The sequence below is a fragment of the Convolutriloba macropyga genome, unplaced genomic scaffold (genome assembly GCF_964194025.1).
Source record: "Convolutriloba macropyga unplaced genomic scaffold, txConMacr16.3 SCAFFOLD_2020, whole genome shotgun sequence".
NCBI classification, from domain to species: Eukaryota; Metazoa; Xenacoelomorpha; order Acoela; family Convolutidae; genus Convolutriloba; species Convolutriloba macropyga.
The window spans coordinates 6,094-20,489 of record NW_027453562.1 but is presented as its reverse complement, the minus strand read 5'-3'; the positions used below and the strand labels follow the sequence as shown (position 1 = coordinate 20,489).

The 14,396-nt window shown below is 38.7% G+C and overlaps 1 protein-coding gene across 1 annotated transcript; it reads left to right on the top strand.

Annotated features, from left to right (window-relative positions):
• Positions 1-7,443: 7,443 nt before the first annotated feature.
• LOC142358376 (uncharacterized) lies at positions 7,444-10,079 on the top strand. Its single transcript, XM_075409781.1, has 4 exons — positions 7,444-7,493; positions 8,013-8,208; positions 8,525-8,702; positions 9,312-10,079. The coding sequence occupies exons 2-4, from the start codon at positions 8,058-8,060 to the stop codon at positions 9,901-9,903; spliced, it is 921 nt and encodes a 306-aa protein (XP_075265896.1). The 5' UTR covers positions 7,444-7,493; positions 8,013-8,057; the 3' UTR covers positions 9,904-10,079.
• Positions 10,080-14,396: the final 4,317 nt, after the last annotated feature.

The following is a 14,396-nucleotide window of genomic DNA, read 5'->3' as shown; positions in this document are numbered from 1 at the left end:
GAATAAAGCAACGCAACCCAAGCAGTGAACGATAGCGAGAGCAATAACAACTACCGAACGAACAACCCAGTTGCTCAAACAGTGCAAAATGGAGCAACAGCAAGTGGCCAAGAGACGGAGAATGTTTCGGAAACATCTTCAGCAAATCAAAGGCGAGAGGAATGGATGAAGAAATTCGATATCGAGTTCGAAACCAAGATGCGAATGGAACAGGCACGGTTTGAGCAAAGGAAGCTAGAGCTGGAAATGCAAATGAAGGAACTGGAAACCAAGCATCAACTGCTGGAGGAAGAGCGTGAGCTAGAGCGCAAAGTGAAGAGAACAGCATTGGAGAACAATGACGCTCGTTCCCAATCAACCAGTGCTCGAGACAAATCACCCTTCAACTGGACTCCCAAGAAGAGAGATGTCTCTGACTGGGCCAGCAGAATCGATAACCTTCTAACACCAGAACGATCAACAGCTCGCTTCGAAGTAACCCCTGAAGTGAACAGGCATAGTCGCTTCTCACGATTTCGCAGTTCACGAGACCAATCCTCAAGTGTTGAGGACCGAGACGTTTCCCCCAGAGCTGGTCTACGATACAACACTGGCAATTCAGGTAGTTGTAGCCTACCAAAGCTGAAGTTGAACAACTTCGACGGAAACCCTCTTGAATGGCCGGAGTGGTCTAGTATGTTCATTGCTACAGTGGATCAACGACCAATACCAGACTCAGAGAAGATGAGCCCTCTGAAGACTCTACTGACTGGCAAGACAAGGTCAGCAATCTCTGGAATGGGCTATTCTGGACAGTTCTATGGTGCTGCATGGAGTATTCTGGAGAGGAAATTTGGAAGGCCTCATGTGATCATTGATGCACAACTGGAGAGTCTTCGCAAAGCAAGTCAGGTGAAAATTCAAGACTCAACAGGTCTGATCAGTTTCTCAGTTATTGTTTCAAATTTTGTGAATGTGCTCAAAGAGTACAAGCAGATTGGTGATCTGCAATCAAGCTCGACACTGTATATGGCAGTAGATAAACCAACTCAAGTTCTCAAAGAGAAGTGATGTTTCTATGTTGATGACAAAGATGACGATTGGCCTGATCTGATTGTGTTTGAAAAGTGGCTATCTAGGATAGCATTGGTGCACGAAGGGTTTTCAGCTTTCAAGGGAGAGCTAAGAGAAGAAGACCGAAGAAGAACAAAAAGAGACAAACGGTTCTCGAATACATCGAACTTCAGTGAAAGTTCAAATGTGAAAGAAACGAAGCAAACGCAAACTGATCACTGTCCACTAGCTGATGGCACTCATAAAATATGGAATTGTCCACTATTCAGGAACATGAGTGTGATGATCGGTACGCAGCAGTGACAAAGCAACGCTTATGTTACAGATGTCTAGGCAAAGGACATGCAATCAAAAATTGTAAAGTCAATGCGTGCGGCATCAATGGATGCATCAAGAAGCACAACCGATTGCTACACTCAGAAAACCAAATGGACGAGGGCAATCATGCATTCAACGTAAGCGCAGCAACAATCAACCAGAGTAACGAAGTTACTAGCTTTCTTCAGATAGTTCCTGTCTCAATACAGAGCGGTGGCAACAGGCTGAACACATATGCTTTCCTCGATAATGGATCAACGATTTCATTCATCGATCAAAGTGTGCAAGAGAAGTTACGGGCCCAAGGCACCGATGTGACGCTCAACATAGCTGGCATACACGGAACGAAGGTTCTGAAGACAAAATGAGTTCCTCTCAAAAAAAGGGACTACACTCAAAGGTGCATTCAATCGAAGCGTTTGCGCACCCGTCAATCTCCTTGGAAACACAAACTACAACTACAGCAAGCTGAAGCAAAGCTTCAACCACTTGAGTGTTTTACCCAACAAAAACTTCAACTTGATGGAAGTTGGCATCATCCTTGGTCAAGATGCTTATGAGGTACAATGCCCATTGGACTTTAAGATAGGAACACGAAGTGAACCTTTCGCCGTTCTAACAGAGCTAGGATGGGTAGTCAGTGGACCCATGACGGGCAAAAGAAGACAAAATGTTTGTCATTTCGCCTTCACTGAAGATGTGAAAGTGGCTGAGAATATCCAAACCTGGTGGGACATAGAAACCTATGCTTCCAAAATCAACGTCGTCAGTCAGTCAAAGAAGGAACTGCATGCACAAAAGGTGCTAGAGAGTACGACAAAGTTTACAGGCGAGCGGTACGAAGTGGGAATGCTGTGGCTCGAACCAGAGCCAAACCTACCGAACAACTACAGCTCGGCCTTGCGTCAGCATTACTCACTGGAGCGAAGAATCCAAAGGGACCCAAACCTGAAAAGTTTGCATCAACAATCAATAGATACAGATATAGAAAAAGCATTCGCAAAGATATTGGACGAGTCCAAAGTGAGCGTCACCTTCGGGAAAAAATTGTTTTTGCCACACCATCCAGTGCTAAACCCGAACAAGCCTGGCAAACTAAGACGTGCATGCAATGAGGCCTCAAAGTACAAAGAAGTAGGCCTAAATGATAAGCTACTAGCAGCACCTGATCTGCTACATGGGTTGATTGGAACAAAATTCAGATTCCGTGAAGGACCAATAGCCCTAACAGCTGACATCGAATCGATGTTTCTACAAGTGCAAGTTCCCGAACAGGATAGAAGTTGATTGAGGTTCTTATGGCGTCCAGGAACTAACACACCTGTTCAGATATACGAATAGTGTCATGTATTTGGAGCTAAAAGTTCTCCAACTTGTGCAAACTATGCTCTCAAGCGAGTGGGACTGGATAACGAAAGGGAGTATCCAATTGCAGCAAAGGCTATACAAAACAACTTCTACATGGACGATTTCATCAAATCAGTAGAAACCTCTGAAGAAGCAATTGGAGTCTTCAATCAACTACAACCTCTTCTCTCGCAACATGGATTTGAATTGAAGAAATGGATAAGCAACAGCGATGCAGTTACCAAAGCAATCCCAGAAGACTTGAAGTCAATCAGCAACACGAAACAAGTCGAAATGGAACCCAACACAGAGGGATCCTCAGTGCTAGGACTACAATGTACCGTTATTGACGACAGTCTTCAAGTATGCAGAGGTACAAACAAGGAAGTTGAAGCACCTATTACCCATAGGAAGGTTTTGTCATTGGTATCTTCAGTGTTCGACTTGATCGGATTGTTTGCTCCGTTCAGTGTTCACATGAGACGACTTCTGAAAGGCATCTAGACTAAGAATGGACAACATTGGGACAACGAAGTGGAACCTAGTGAAGAAGAAAATCCTGAGATTGAAGGAACAACTTCCAATAGTGGCTGAAACAAGCATCGATAGAAGGTACTTCAACAGAGAGAGGGATAAAACCGAATTTCATCTTTTTGCGGACGCATCTGAAGACACGATGTGTGCAGTGGCCTATCGACGTTCACAACCAAAAGAATACTCAGCAGACTTAGCATTTGTCATTGGAAAATGCAGAGGGGAACCGATGAGGCATCTTTCAATACCCCGACTGGAATTGCAATCGGCTGTCATGGCAGTGAGTTTGAAAGAACAGATTGTCAAGGAACATGAAATGCAGATAAGTAGTTGCAGTTTTTGGTCAGACTCAACTACAGTTTTGCAGTGGATGTACAGTTCCCATCGCAAGCAACAAGTGTTTGTGGCCAATCGAGTGGCTGAGATACTAGATACAACCGATGTTTCAATGTGGAAACATGTGAGCGGTATCAACAACCCAGCGGACATTGGCACCAGAGCAATCAACATTGAGGAACACAAGAGAAGTGAGTGGCTCACTGGGCCGGCTTGGTTGAAACGACCAGAAAGCGAGTGGCCTAAGAGCAAGTGAACCTAATCTTTCCATCAGATGAAGAGAATATACCCTCATCAGGCTTCATGATACAGGCTGAAGAAGAGAAAGCTGTTATTCAGTGGGAACGATTCAGTAATTTTAACAGACTAGTAAATGTAGTGGCTAGTGGCATACGTACAGCGAGCATTGAACAAACACAAAACAGCAACACTCGTAGTCAGCAGTGAAGAAAGAGAAAAAGCAAGAGCAACAATCTTCAAACTACTACAGCAAGAAGAATTTGGTGAAGAGATGAAATCTCTGAAAGCTGAAAAGGAAATTCCAAAAGGCAGCAAAATCTTACAATTCTCACCTTTCCTAGATGAAGAAGGACTTATTCGAGCCACAGACAATTGTCTCAATGCAAAAATGAGATTTGTTGCCCGAAGAGGCAACTCAAGTACAATCATCAGTGACAACGGGACAAATTTCGTTGGAGCTGAAAGAGAATTTTCAGAGTACGTTGTGGCATGGAACAAAGAAGGGATCGAAGAACATCTAATTCAACGAGGAATCAGATGGAAGTTCAACCCACCCGCAGCACCCCACTTTGGAGGAGTATGGGAGCGTTTGGTGAGAAGTTGCAAGAAAGCAATGTATGCAGTATTGGAGAACAGATCAGTCACCGAGGACGTTCTTTCAACAACGATGTGCATTGTTGAGCAGACTTTGAATGCGAGACCTTTGACTCCAGTCAGTTCGGATGTTAATGACTTAGAAGCTTTGACCCCCAATCACTTCTTGCTTGGAAACAGGAACGTTTGCTTACCCTACCTACCATGCGCGGAGGAATTTGTTGATCATCGAAAACTATTTCGACGAACTCAAGCCTATGCAAATCTCATATGGGACAGATTTCGGAAAGAGTATCTGCCAACTCTGAATAATCGACAAAAATGGCGATCTACGTCGAATGAAATCCTTAAAGAAGGCGATCTCGTTTGGTTGATCGAAGACAGCGATAAGCCTGGATATTACAACCTAGGTCGAATTACGGAGACCATCGATGGGTCTGACGGTGTGATTCGATCGGCGATAGTTCGAACGAACGACGGAGTGTACAAGAGACCAGTAGTGAAGCTCGCCCCAGTACAAACTGGAAAAGATGTTTTCGCGATGGAAAACAGGGCCGGCGATGTGGAGGCTGAGCTTACTAACTCAATGACCAAATTGAATAGCGCTTCAAGTTCATTTCAAACAATAAAGCTAGAATAGCATGACAAGCGAAATTTAATGCTACATTCTATCGAAGTCATGCGGATTTGTTTATTTTGTTCAACATTTATATTTGGCAACTATTATTAGTACACCATCGTCATTCATGAAGTTAAACTATAGCTCAAACTCGAACTACCTCAGCCACCAGCAAAACAATACTACGACTTAACAGTATTGCATCAGATTCCTTGCGATTGGATTGCGAATCAACCTGTTATTGATACAGAATATTCGACAAAACTTCTACATGGTTAACGAATTTCCCATGACATCAAATTTGCACTGAAAAAGTGACGTTATGGAAAAGTGTTCACATTCTGTCGACATTATTATCTACAACCAATCAACAGTTGAATTTGACATGTAAATCCACGTGACTAGCAGCATAGAAGGAGCTTGAAAAACTACCAAAAATCAGTTGGAATCTGCAATTTTGGTTATATTAAACTGACATACAGTGCGTATTGAAGCACAGTTTCTTGAGCGGTAAATTACTTGTTACTGTGTCTTGTTTCTGTAGATCATATTAGTGATTGTACATTCTTAACTTTAATTTGACTTGTGAAAAGAGAACTAACTTTGATATTCTCAAAACTTTCTTTCTGAGGAACGAAGTTCCTAAGTAAGAGAAACTTTGTGCAAAGCATAAAGTCAATTTTTCCTACTGGCTTTAACGAAGCCTACTCTAGTTCAACATTGGTGTTATTGAAACCAATAGAGAGACTTGCTAATTCTGAATTTTGAAAAATATTATTATTATCAGATTTGCAACTGTAAGATATCCTGTTTTACAACTGCGTACTGCAGCAGGTTGAAACTTTGCATAGTTATAGCCAAGCTAGAGGGCTACAATTTGTACGAACGGGAATTCCTATATTCGGTTTATAACTAGAGTTATTACCGAAAATTCAACAAAATTTTGATTGTTTCAATTTGAATTATTTTGTTATTCTGAGAGAAACAAGTTTGTTATACAGCAAAGCTGAGCAATTATTTATCAAGAATAATTGTGCAACAAGTAATGCAACGGTATTCTACAGCATAGCGGATAATACAGTTCACAAAAGTTAACTGCAAAAACACAATATCCGGACAGATTTGAAACCGCTGAAACGAACTGGGCGGTGTAAAGTTTTCCTTGACTTTGATAGGAGAGCAGCCGTTACAATCCTCTAATAAACTCTAACATTTTGGCCAGAGTTTTTGACAAAAAATTGAATTCAAAATCATCGACATTATTTTTCGTTTTTAAAAATAAAATCAACAACACTGTCTTCAAAATTTTAACAAACTTTTATCTAAGTTTTAGGCAAAAATTCCGGCAAATGTGAATAAAAACAAAGGAATTCACTCTACTTTTCTCAGAAGTTTAAACCTCGATAACTCCCTGTAAAAAAAGAACACAAAAAAATCTTTTTAATTCCATATTCTACGCTGGACGAGCTTTCTAATGATATCCCTCACAACTCTCTACGATGAATGACAAAAAAAACCATTTGAGTATATAGTTCCTCCCCCCTCAAGAAGGGTCGGAACAATAAGCATTTTAAGTTATGTAACTTGCATCTGTAATTCAGGCCAAAAAATACGAAAACCTTCTACTTTGTTTTAGCTCGGCTCACCAAAACCAAACTAAAATAGTTGTCATTTATCCTACGTACAGAGGTTTCCATTGATGGTCTTGACTAATGTATTGATATACAGCATAATGAGTAACCCAGCATTGATATACTGGTCAAACAAGCCTTGAGGCACACCATACATATCTTTAAGGATCATCCAGTCAGAATTCTACCCGTCATTTAAATGCAACTAATCAAAAACGTACATAAGAAGGTACGTCGAATTTACCTACATTCTATTAAACTCGAACAACTTTTATTTTTCAACTTAATGTCCAGCAGAATTCCTTCGGGCCAAATTTATTTTCTAGGTAACTCTGCAAGTTTTACTTGCAACTTACCGGTAGAGTTAATGTTTTAATGGTGAAATTCTTGCGATGGGTTTACATGGTAGATATCAAGTAAATTCTTTAGAGTGGGGTTTAATGCAAATTGCTTCAGGCTGTAAGAGAAATAAATTACTTGTTGCAAATTCTCGATAATTTGTTCTGCATTTTATAATCAATTTACCTGCATTTTTTAATTATGGAGGAAATGTGTGACTGTGATTAACGTGGTTTTTGTCATCCTGACAAATTTCATTGCATTGGTATGAACCAAATATTTTCTTATCATTATTTTATGGAATCTTCGTCAAAATGCAAGTCCCCTTCTGTGTAAGTTTGTCTAGATATATCTCCTGTAGACATACAAAAGAAGTCAAATTTGTTGTTTACAAAATAGTTCAAAAATAGTTCATTTTTGATTTTAGTGGAAGTCACAGAACAGAACAAATTGATTGCCAAAAGCATTTCTTTCAGTATCAGGTAAAGTGAATTCCATTCAATACCAATCCCCCCCCCATGTAATCGTTAAAACATATGATCGTTAAAATGCCAAAATGGGGCTATAATTATGTGGCGAACGATGATAAGAAAGAGCGATCCCTCCATACTATATACCTTCGGTAATGGCGTGTGTCCGTCTCACGCTTTAGTCCGACTATGATTGAGGGAGGGAGGGGATTTTGGGGCAAAATAGATGTCCTGCCCGACGAAACTGAACGACGAAACTCGGTTCTTTCGCATTATAGAGACGTCCCATTTTAGTGGACCTATAAAGTATAACACCTCCCTTGTCGGCCTTTAATGCCTTTAATTCGTGGGGGGCCTATAATGGTATACTGTGGAAGACCCGAAAAACAATAATGAGAATAGGGTGCATGCGTTTCCCCTCATGCAAGATTAACCATTTGTTTAACCATCCATGAGAATTTGTTATCAAAAATAGAAAATTCGGACAGTGGTTATTTCTTTATTATTACAGGTCGGTGTTATCTGTTTTAGGCTATTCTCTCTTTCTGTGGTCCGACACACTTGCGGTAGTTAATAATGAAGCTGACCACATATACCATTCCATGGGCTGTGATACTAAGTATCTCTTTTGCAGACGTCATTAGCTTGAGGAATTACAAGAGGTCATTGTCTTCGGCTTTTGGAGCCAAGCAACGAATTGTTGTTAGAAGACCGTTTCAACAGCGAGGTATTATTTTTTAAACTTGATCAAAACAAACAGGCTTACTTACTAATCATAAATTTAATATTTATTTTGAAAGAAGTGCTTCCCCAATTTTGGCACTGTTTCATACCCCCCCCCCCCAAATTTATCAGGAGCCCAATTTTATGTCTGGAAGCTATGTAAACCGTCTTACTTAACCTTTAGAAAACCAAAGGCGTAATAAAGCGTTAACAGATAATTGGATGAAAGGTAAAATATAGTTTTGATTGTTTTGTTTTTCGCTTTTAAAATTCTTCGGGTTTCGCTGATTCTTCAGGTACAATCTTACTTTTCGCTCTAGGAAGTATTTCCCAACGCAATGTAATAATGGATGCAATTAAATCGGGTCTTCAGCACGGAGTGGATGAAGTTCAAGAGGAGGTCAATCATCACATGCCATCCGCGCATCAAATCGAAACTAAGTTGCTACGCACAAAAAGAAATCAAGATGATATTCAGAATGGAATTCCTTTAATAAGGCAAATATCTCGAACAAGGAAATTTGGGTTTTGCTGGCGAATCTGTAAAAATTTGGGGGTCTTTCCCATTATAGCCCCCCCCCCCCCATGAAATTATAGCCCCCCATTATGGTATAATTACCATGTTTGGGGGGGGGGGGCTATAGGTTATCTGACCACTAAGCTGGGGGGGGGGGGGGGGGGCTATAATGAGAAAGACCCAAATTTGGAACAAAATGGCGCACAAATTATACTGAAATTGAACAACTTTTTTTTTCTATCGATTTAAGAGACGTGAGTCAGCGCTACCCGTGGTCATAGAAATTGTTTGAATCTCACGATTATTTTGTGCTGTGATGTAAAAGTTATTAAGTTATGCCTTTTAAAACCAAAATTTGGAAAAAAGTAAGAAAACACACAGTCCCTGATGCAACAGATCAGAATGCTACAAAAAAGTAAAAGCTATAGAAATTCTATATTATAGTATTGTTTTGATTTCAAAAATTTGTGCAATTCTTTTTTGAACTTGCTATTTTCCCTATCTCTTTTAAGCTTTTTGGGGACATTTGTTGCAAAGATTAACTTTATTTCAAATCTGCTCAGATATACTCATTCGAGATATTCATTCAGAAAAAGCGATGGCACGAATGTCAACAATGCAAAAGCCCAGTTCAGAAGACAAATGAGAAGTAGAGTCGCAAAAAGAGGCGAACAATTTTCAAAACGACTTATTGGTATATATACTGAAGGAGTAGTACCCGACTATGAGGAAGACGCCAAGGATGAAAAATCTTCCGAGACGGCAGAAGATGAAATTGAAAATGAAATTAATGATGAAATACCCGATAATGAAAAGGATAATGTTAAGGGAAAAGCAATACCTGATAAAAAAGTTTCAACAGAGAGCAAATCTACCCAGACGGGAGATGAAATTGAAAACGAAAAAATTAACGACGAAATTCCCGATAATGAAAAGGAAAACGATAAGGGAAAAGCATTACCTGATAAAAAAATTTCCACAGAGACTAAATCTACCCAGACGGGAGAAGATGAAATTGAAAACGAAAAAATTAACGACGAAATACCCGATAATGAAAAGGATAATGTTAGGGGAAAAGCATTACCCGATACGGAGGAAATTTCCACAGAGAGCAAATCTACCGAGACGGAAGAAGATGAAGTTGAAAATGAAAGAATTAACAGCGAAACCGAACAGGGATGACGATACATAAGAAAACATTTATTTTTCACCGAATGAGTTATCATTGAGTCCATTTAGATACCCTCAATATACACAAAAGTAAGCTCCTTGCTAGGGTCTAAGCAGATACAACTTTCGGGAAATAGATCAGTACTGAACCAGCATCATTTGATTCTTGCAAGCCGATTGTGCTAACCACTATCTCGAACTCATTTTGTCGTTCTTTTTTGTCTTCCAAAGCTTTATTTTTCTAGCCAAATATGCGCTGAACAAGTAGAGCTCCTTGTCAAATTTATCTTCAGCACAATTTACATCCTGAGGTTATCATTAAAGGTGATTATTAAAGCTTTATTGCTACTTTTGTTTAAAGGAACCATTAATTGAGCTGGCGTGTTAAACGAATGATAGTCCCATCTTTTTCGTGAGTTCATTTCCAGACTATCGGGCGTTCAAAACAAACGGTTGTTATATAGCACGTTACTATGTAAGAAAATAGCACGTGCGCCTGGGGGTTATAAAAAATATATGCTCACTAAGCTGGGAGGGGGGGACAGAATAGATCCAACCCCAAAAATACACAAAAGTAGGCTCCTTGCTAGGGTTTAAGCAGACACAACTTTCGGGAAATAGATCAGTACTGAAACAGCATCATTTGATTCTTGCAAGCCGATTGTGCTAACCACTATCTCGAACTCAATCTGTCGTTCATTTTTTTGTCGTTCAAAGCTTTATTTTTCTAACCAAGTATGTGCTGAACAAGTAGAGCTCCTTGTTAAATTTATCTTCAGCACTATCTACATCCTGAGGTTATCATCTCGCGGTCTTCTTACACTTGTTTACTTTAAGTAACTAAAACAATAATTAATGGGAAAAAAACCGAATGGTCAAAATTGAGAAGTCCATCATTGAAAATATTCGTTGCTGATTTAAGGTTCCTTGGTAGAATTGATTCAGCTTTTTATTAAGCTTGACCCCCGTAATTTTTTTCTTATTTGATAAAAAATGAAAATAATATTTTTTAAAAAAAAGTAACACCGAAGCATTAGAAAAGCAATAATCTAGGATCTCTTCTGTCTCGGCCCTCAGTGTTTTTTTATGATCCCCAGTTACAAATTATACGTCCTTACGATGCAGAGGTATACCCAAATTATCACGGGCAGATATGCCCGATGTGTGTATCTCGTGTTCGTTTCTACTATGTTAATACATTGAAAGTGGTACAATATTGCGGAAAATAGCTACTTTAGCAGAAACCGGCAAAAAGGAAGGGATTATTGTATCCCGTGTTCGCAAAAGTGTCCTAAATTTAGCCGCGAAATACAAGTACAAACTTATTAACCTATTTTTCGTGCGAGTTGTATCACGCAACCGCTAATTTACAGATCAATTTTTCGCACGCAATGTAGCTCGATTTTGCATGTAATCCGCAATTAAGCCTAATTTAATGCGCTTTGAGCATAAAAGTGATTATTAAAGCTTTATTACTACTTTTCTTAAAAGGAACCATTAATTGAGCTGGCGTGTTAAACGAATGATAGTCCCATCATTTTCGTGAGTTCATTTCCAGACTATCGGGCGTTCAAAACAAACGGTTGTTATATAGCACGTTACTATGTAAGAAAATAGCACGTTCGCCTGGGGGTCATAAAAATTATATGCTCACTAAGCTGAGAGGGGGGGGGGGGACAGAATAGATCCATCCCTAAATATACACAAAAATAGGATCCTTGCTAGGGTTTAAGCAGATACAACTTTCGGGAAATAGATCAGTACTGAACCAGAATCATTTGATTCTTGCAAGCCGATTTTTGCCGTTCAAAGCTTCATTTTTCTAACCAAGTATGCGCTGAACAAGTAGAGCTCCTTGTCAAATTTATCTTCTGCACTATCTACATCCTGAGGTTATTATCTCGCGGCCTTCTTACACTTGTTTACTTTAAATAACTAAAACAATAATTAATAGGAAAAAAAAACCGAATGGTCAAAATTGAGAAGTCCATCATTGAAAATATTTGTTGCTGATTTAAGGTTCCTTCCACTGTGTTTTGAAATTGTAGAAAGAGGTCTGTCTACGGTATTCTGTATGCGATGTTACTTTGATATTATTGATGCTTTTTATCTGTTTTTTTTTGAGGATCGCGTTGTCATCTTGACATGACTGGTCCCCGGCTCCTCGGGTTTATCTGTGCTTCATCTGAATCGTCTCATCTTCGGTACTCTCAATCTCAATTCTTTTCCTTAACAATAGTTGTTTGGACTTGACTGTTTAGACTTTGTGGGTGTGGGTTTTCCCGAGTTATTGTTAATTTGTGGTCTACATATGAAAATTATCTCGACTGACTTTTCTTTTGTAATTCTGCTTTTGTGGTAATTGTTTTTTTTCACCAGTTTTTACGTTATGGGTTTCGCGTCTTCTGCTAGCGTACTAGAGTAGCGGAGTGATACGTTGCTTTCGGTAATGAAATTTTCAAAATCACTATTTTATAGAGTTACTTCCGAATGATCTGCCTCAAAATTGTTGATGTTTTAGCTGTTGATTTGATCTTTGTTCCGGACATTAGTACTCCAAGCAATCCGTCTAAACAGTCCTTCCACCGTTTCTTAAGGTCTATTTTCCTTTCGATTAAATATGCGCGCTGAAGAATCCTTTCGAGGTACTGGTTGGTTTTTGTCTGACAGAAACAGGAAGCTGTTTTCGAGCGAGGTAATTTTTCACATCTGTCTCCAGCGTCTGTGATCAATGCGGTTTTGTTAGTTTTGTACTTGTTTGTCACTACGATACTTGATATTTTTCATTCTTTTGTCTGATAGGAGTTGTCCGTGATGCACGTTGTCATTTTCTAAACACATTTTCTAAAAGTGGCGTTTTGAGTGTTTAACACGTTTGTGATTCAGTGCCTATAAGGTTGATTCTAGGAACTCAACGACCAAATATTCTCACAAAATATTATGGTATATTACTTGATTTTCTCTTCATCATTTTTGGTTCGTAGACAACTACTTACTCAATCTGTCAATCGTGATTAAAAATTAGAATGCTCGCTCCCGATTATCAAGTATAGGTCTATAATAATAAATTGTTTACGGATTACGCATGATACAAAAGGGCATTTGCATAATTTATTTTTTTCAAATGTCACATGCCCTCTGAAAGGACACCATTGACACCTATGGATCGTTTTCAGGCGCCTTTGTGAGGAAAATAAACAAAAGAGTTTGTTGGGTTTATGCAAGGAAAAGGACTTACTATGTGTCTAAAAAAAGTTTCAACTAAAACCAAAACACAATTGTTGAAGTTAAGCGGCAGTATACAGCTTAAAAATATCGATGGCTTCAATCAGCCAAAAATATAGTTTTTTATGTCTAAAGGTCCAATAACATTGTTTTTGAGGAAACTTTTGGCAAAAATTTTAGCATGTTTTTCTTTCATTTTTCTCAGTCTTTTGATAAACGTAGGATCTAAACCTAGCAAGCAGTTGCATAGTTTTCTCAACCTTACTGTGATTGAGCAGTTACTTAGTTTAGGGCAACTAACTTTAAGTTGTTTTTTGTTGTAGATGTTGTTCTCTTCGCGTATTTTTGTGGTTGACTCAATTTTTTTCTTAAAAAAGATTATTCTCAGCAGTCTGTTTACTTTGTTATCAATAGGCGGTAGAATACTATTTGTCGTCGACCCATAAGCTAGGACTCCGAACTGTATGATTGGCTGTACATATATCTTATAGACTCTTATCATATGCGATACTTTTAGGAATTTTCTCAGACGATAAAACATAGCAGTGAACTGGTTCAGTTTTTTCTAGATAATATTGCTATGTTCGGAAAAGTTCAAGCGGTGATCTGGAATGATGCTTAAATACTTGAAACTTTTCAAATTTTCTATTTTTTCCGCGCAAAGTGAGAAGCCGTCTTCACTGGCTTTCTTTTGTCTGAAAGACATTGTCTTTGTTTTTTTTTGATATTTAGTGTGAGCTTATTTTGCTCTAGTCAGTGTGTAACATTGTTCAAAGCCAATTGATACTTGCTATCTATTGTTTTTGGAGTTCCAATGGTTTTTATAGCGGTATCGTCGGCAAAAAGATAATCTGTACTGTTTTCATGTTTACATGAATTGTCATTTATATAAAGAATGAACCTTGCGGTACTCCAAACGACACTTCTCTAGATTTTGAAGTTTTTCTATTCACTTTTACCACCTGTGTTCTATCGTGCAGAAATGAAGCTATTATGCTCAAAGTTTTACCCCTCAAACCATAATCTGAACATTTCTCTAGGAGAATGCGATGGTCGACAGTATCAAATGCTTTTTTCAAGTCCAGAAAAGTAACCTTGATTTCATTTGCTTTACTTTAATTACTCTGATAAACTCTAACAAGGAAACAATTGCGTCGGTAGTGTTGTGGTTCGATCTAAACCCAAATTGATTGACTTTTTTTATCTTGAAATTTTCTCTATAATTTTTAATTCTATCGAAAATTAGGAATTTAAATATTTTGCCAATGTTAGGTAAAAAT

Bases quoted from the DNA above. Each gene is read 5' to 3' on its own strand.
- LOC142358376 (XM_075409781.1), top strand. From the start codon at position 8,058: ATGAAGCTGACCACATATACCATTCCATGGGCTGTGATACTAAGTATC. The intron at 8,209-8,524 runs GTATTATTTTTT...TTTTCGCTCTAG, and splicing joins AAGACCGTTTCAACAGCGAG to GAAGTATTTCCCAACGCAAT. The intron at 8,703-9,311 runs GCAAATATCTCG...ATATTCATTCAG, and splicing joins AATGGAATTCCTTTAATAAG to AAAAAGCGATGGCACGAATG.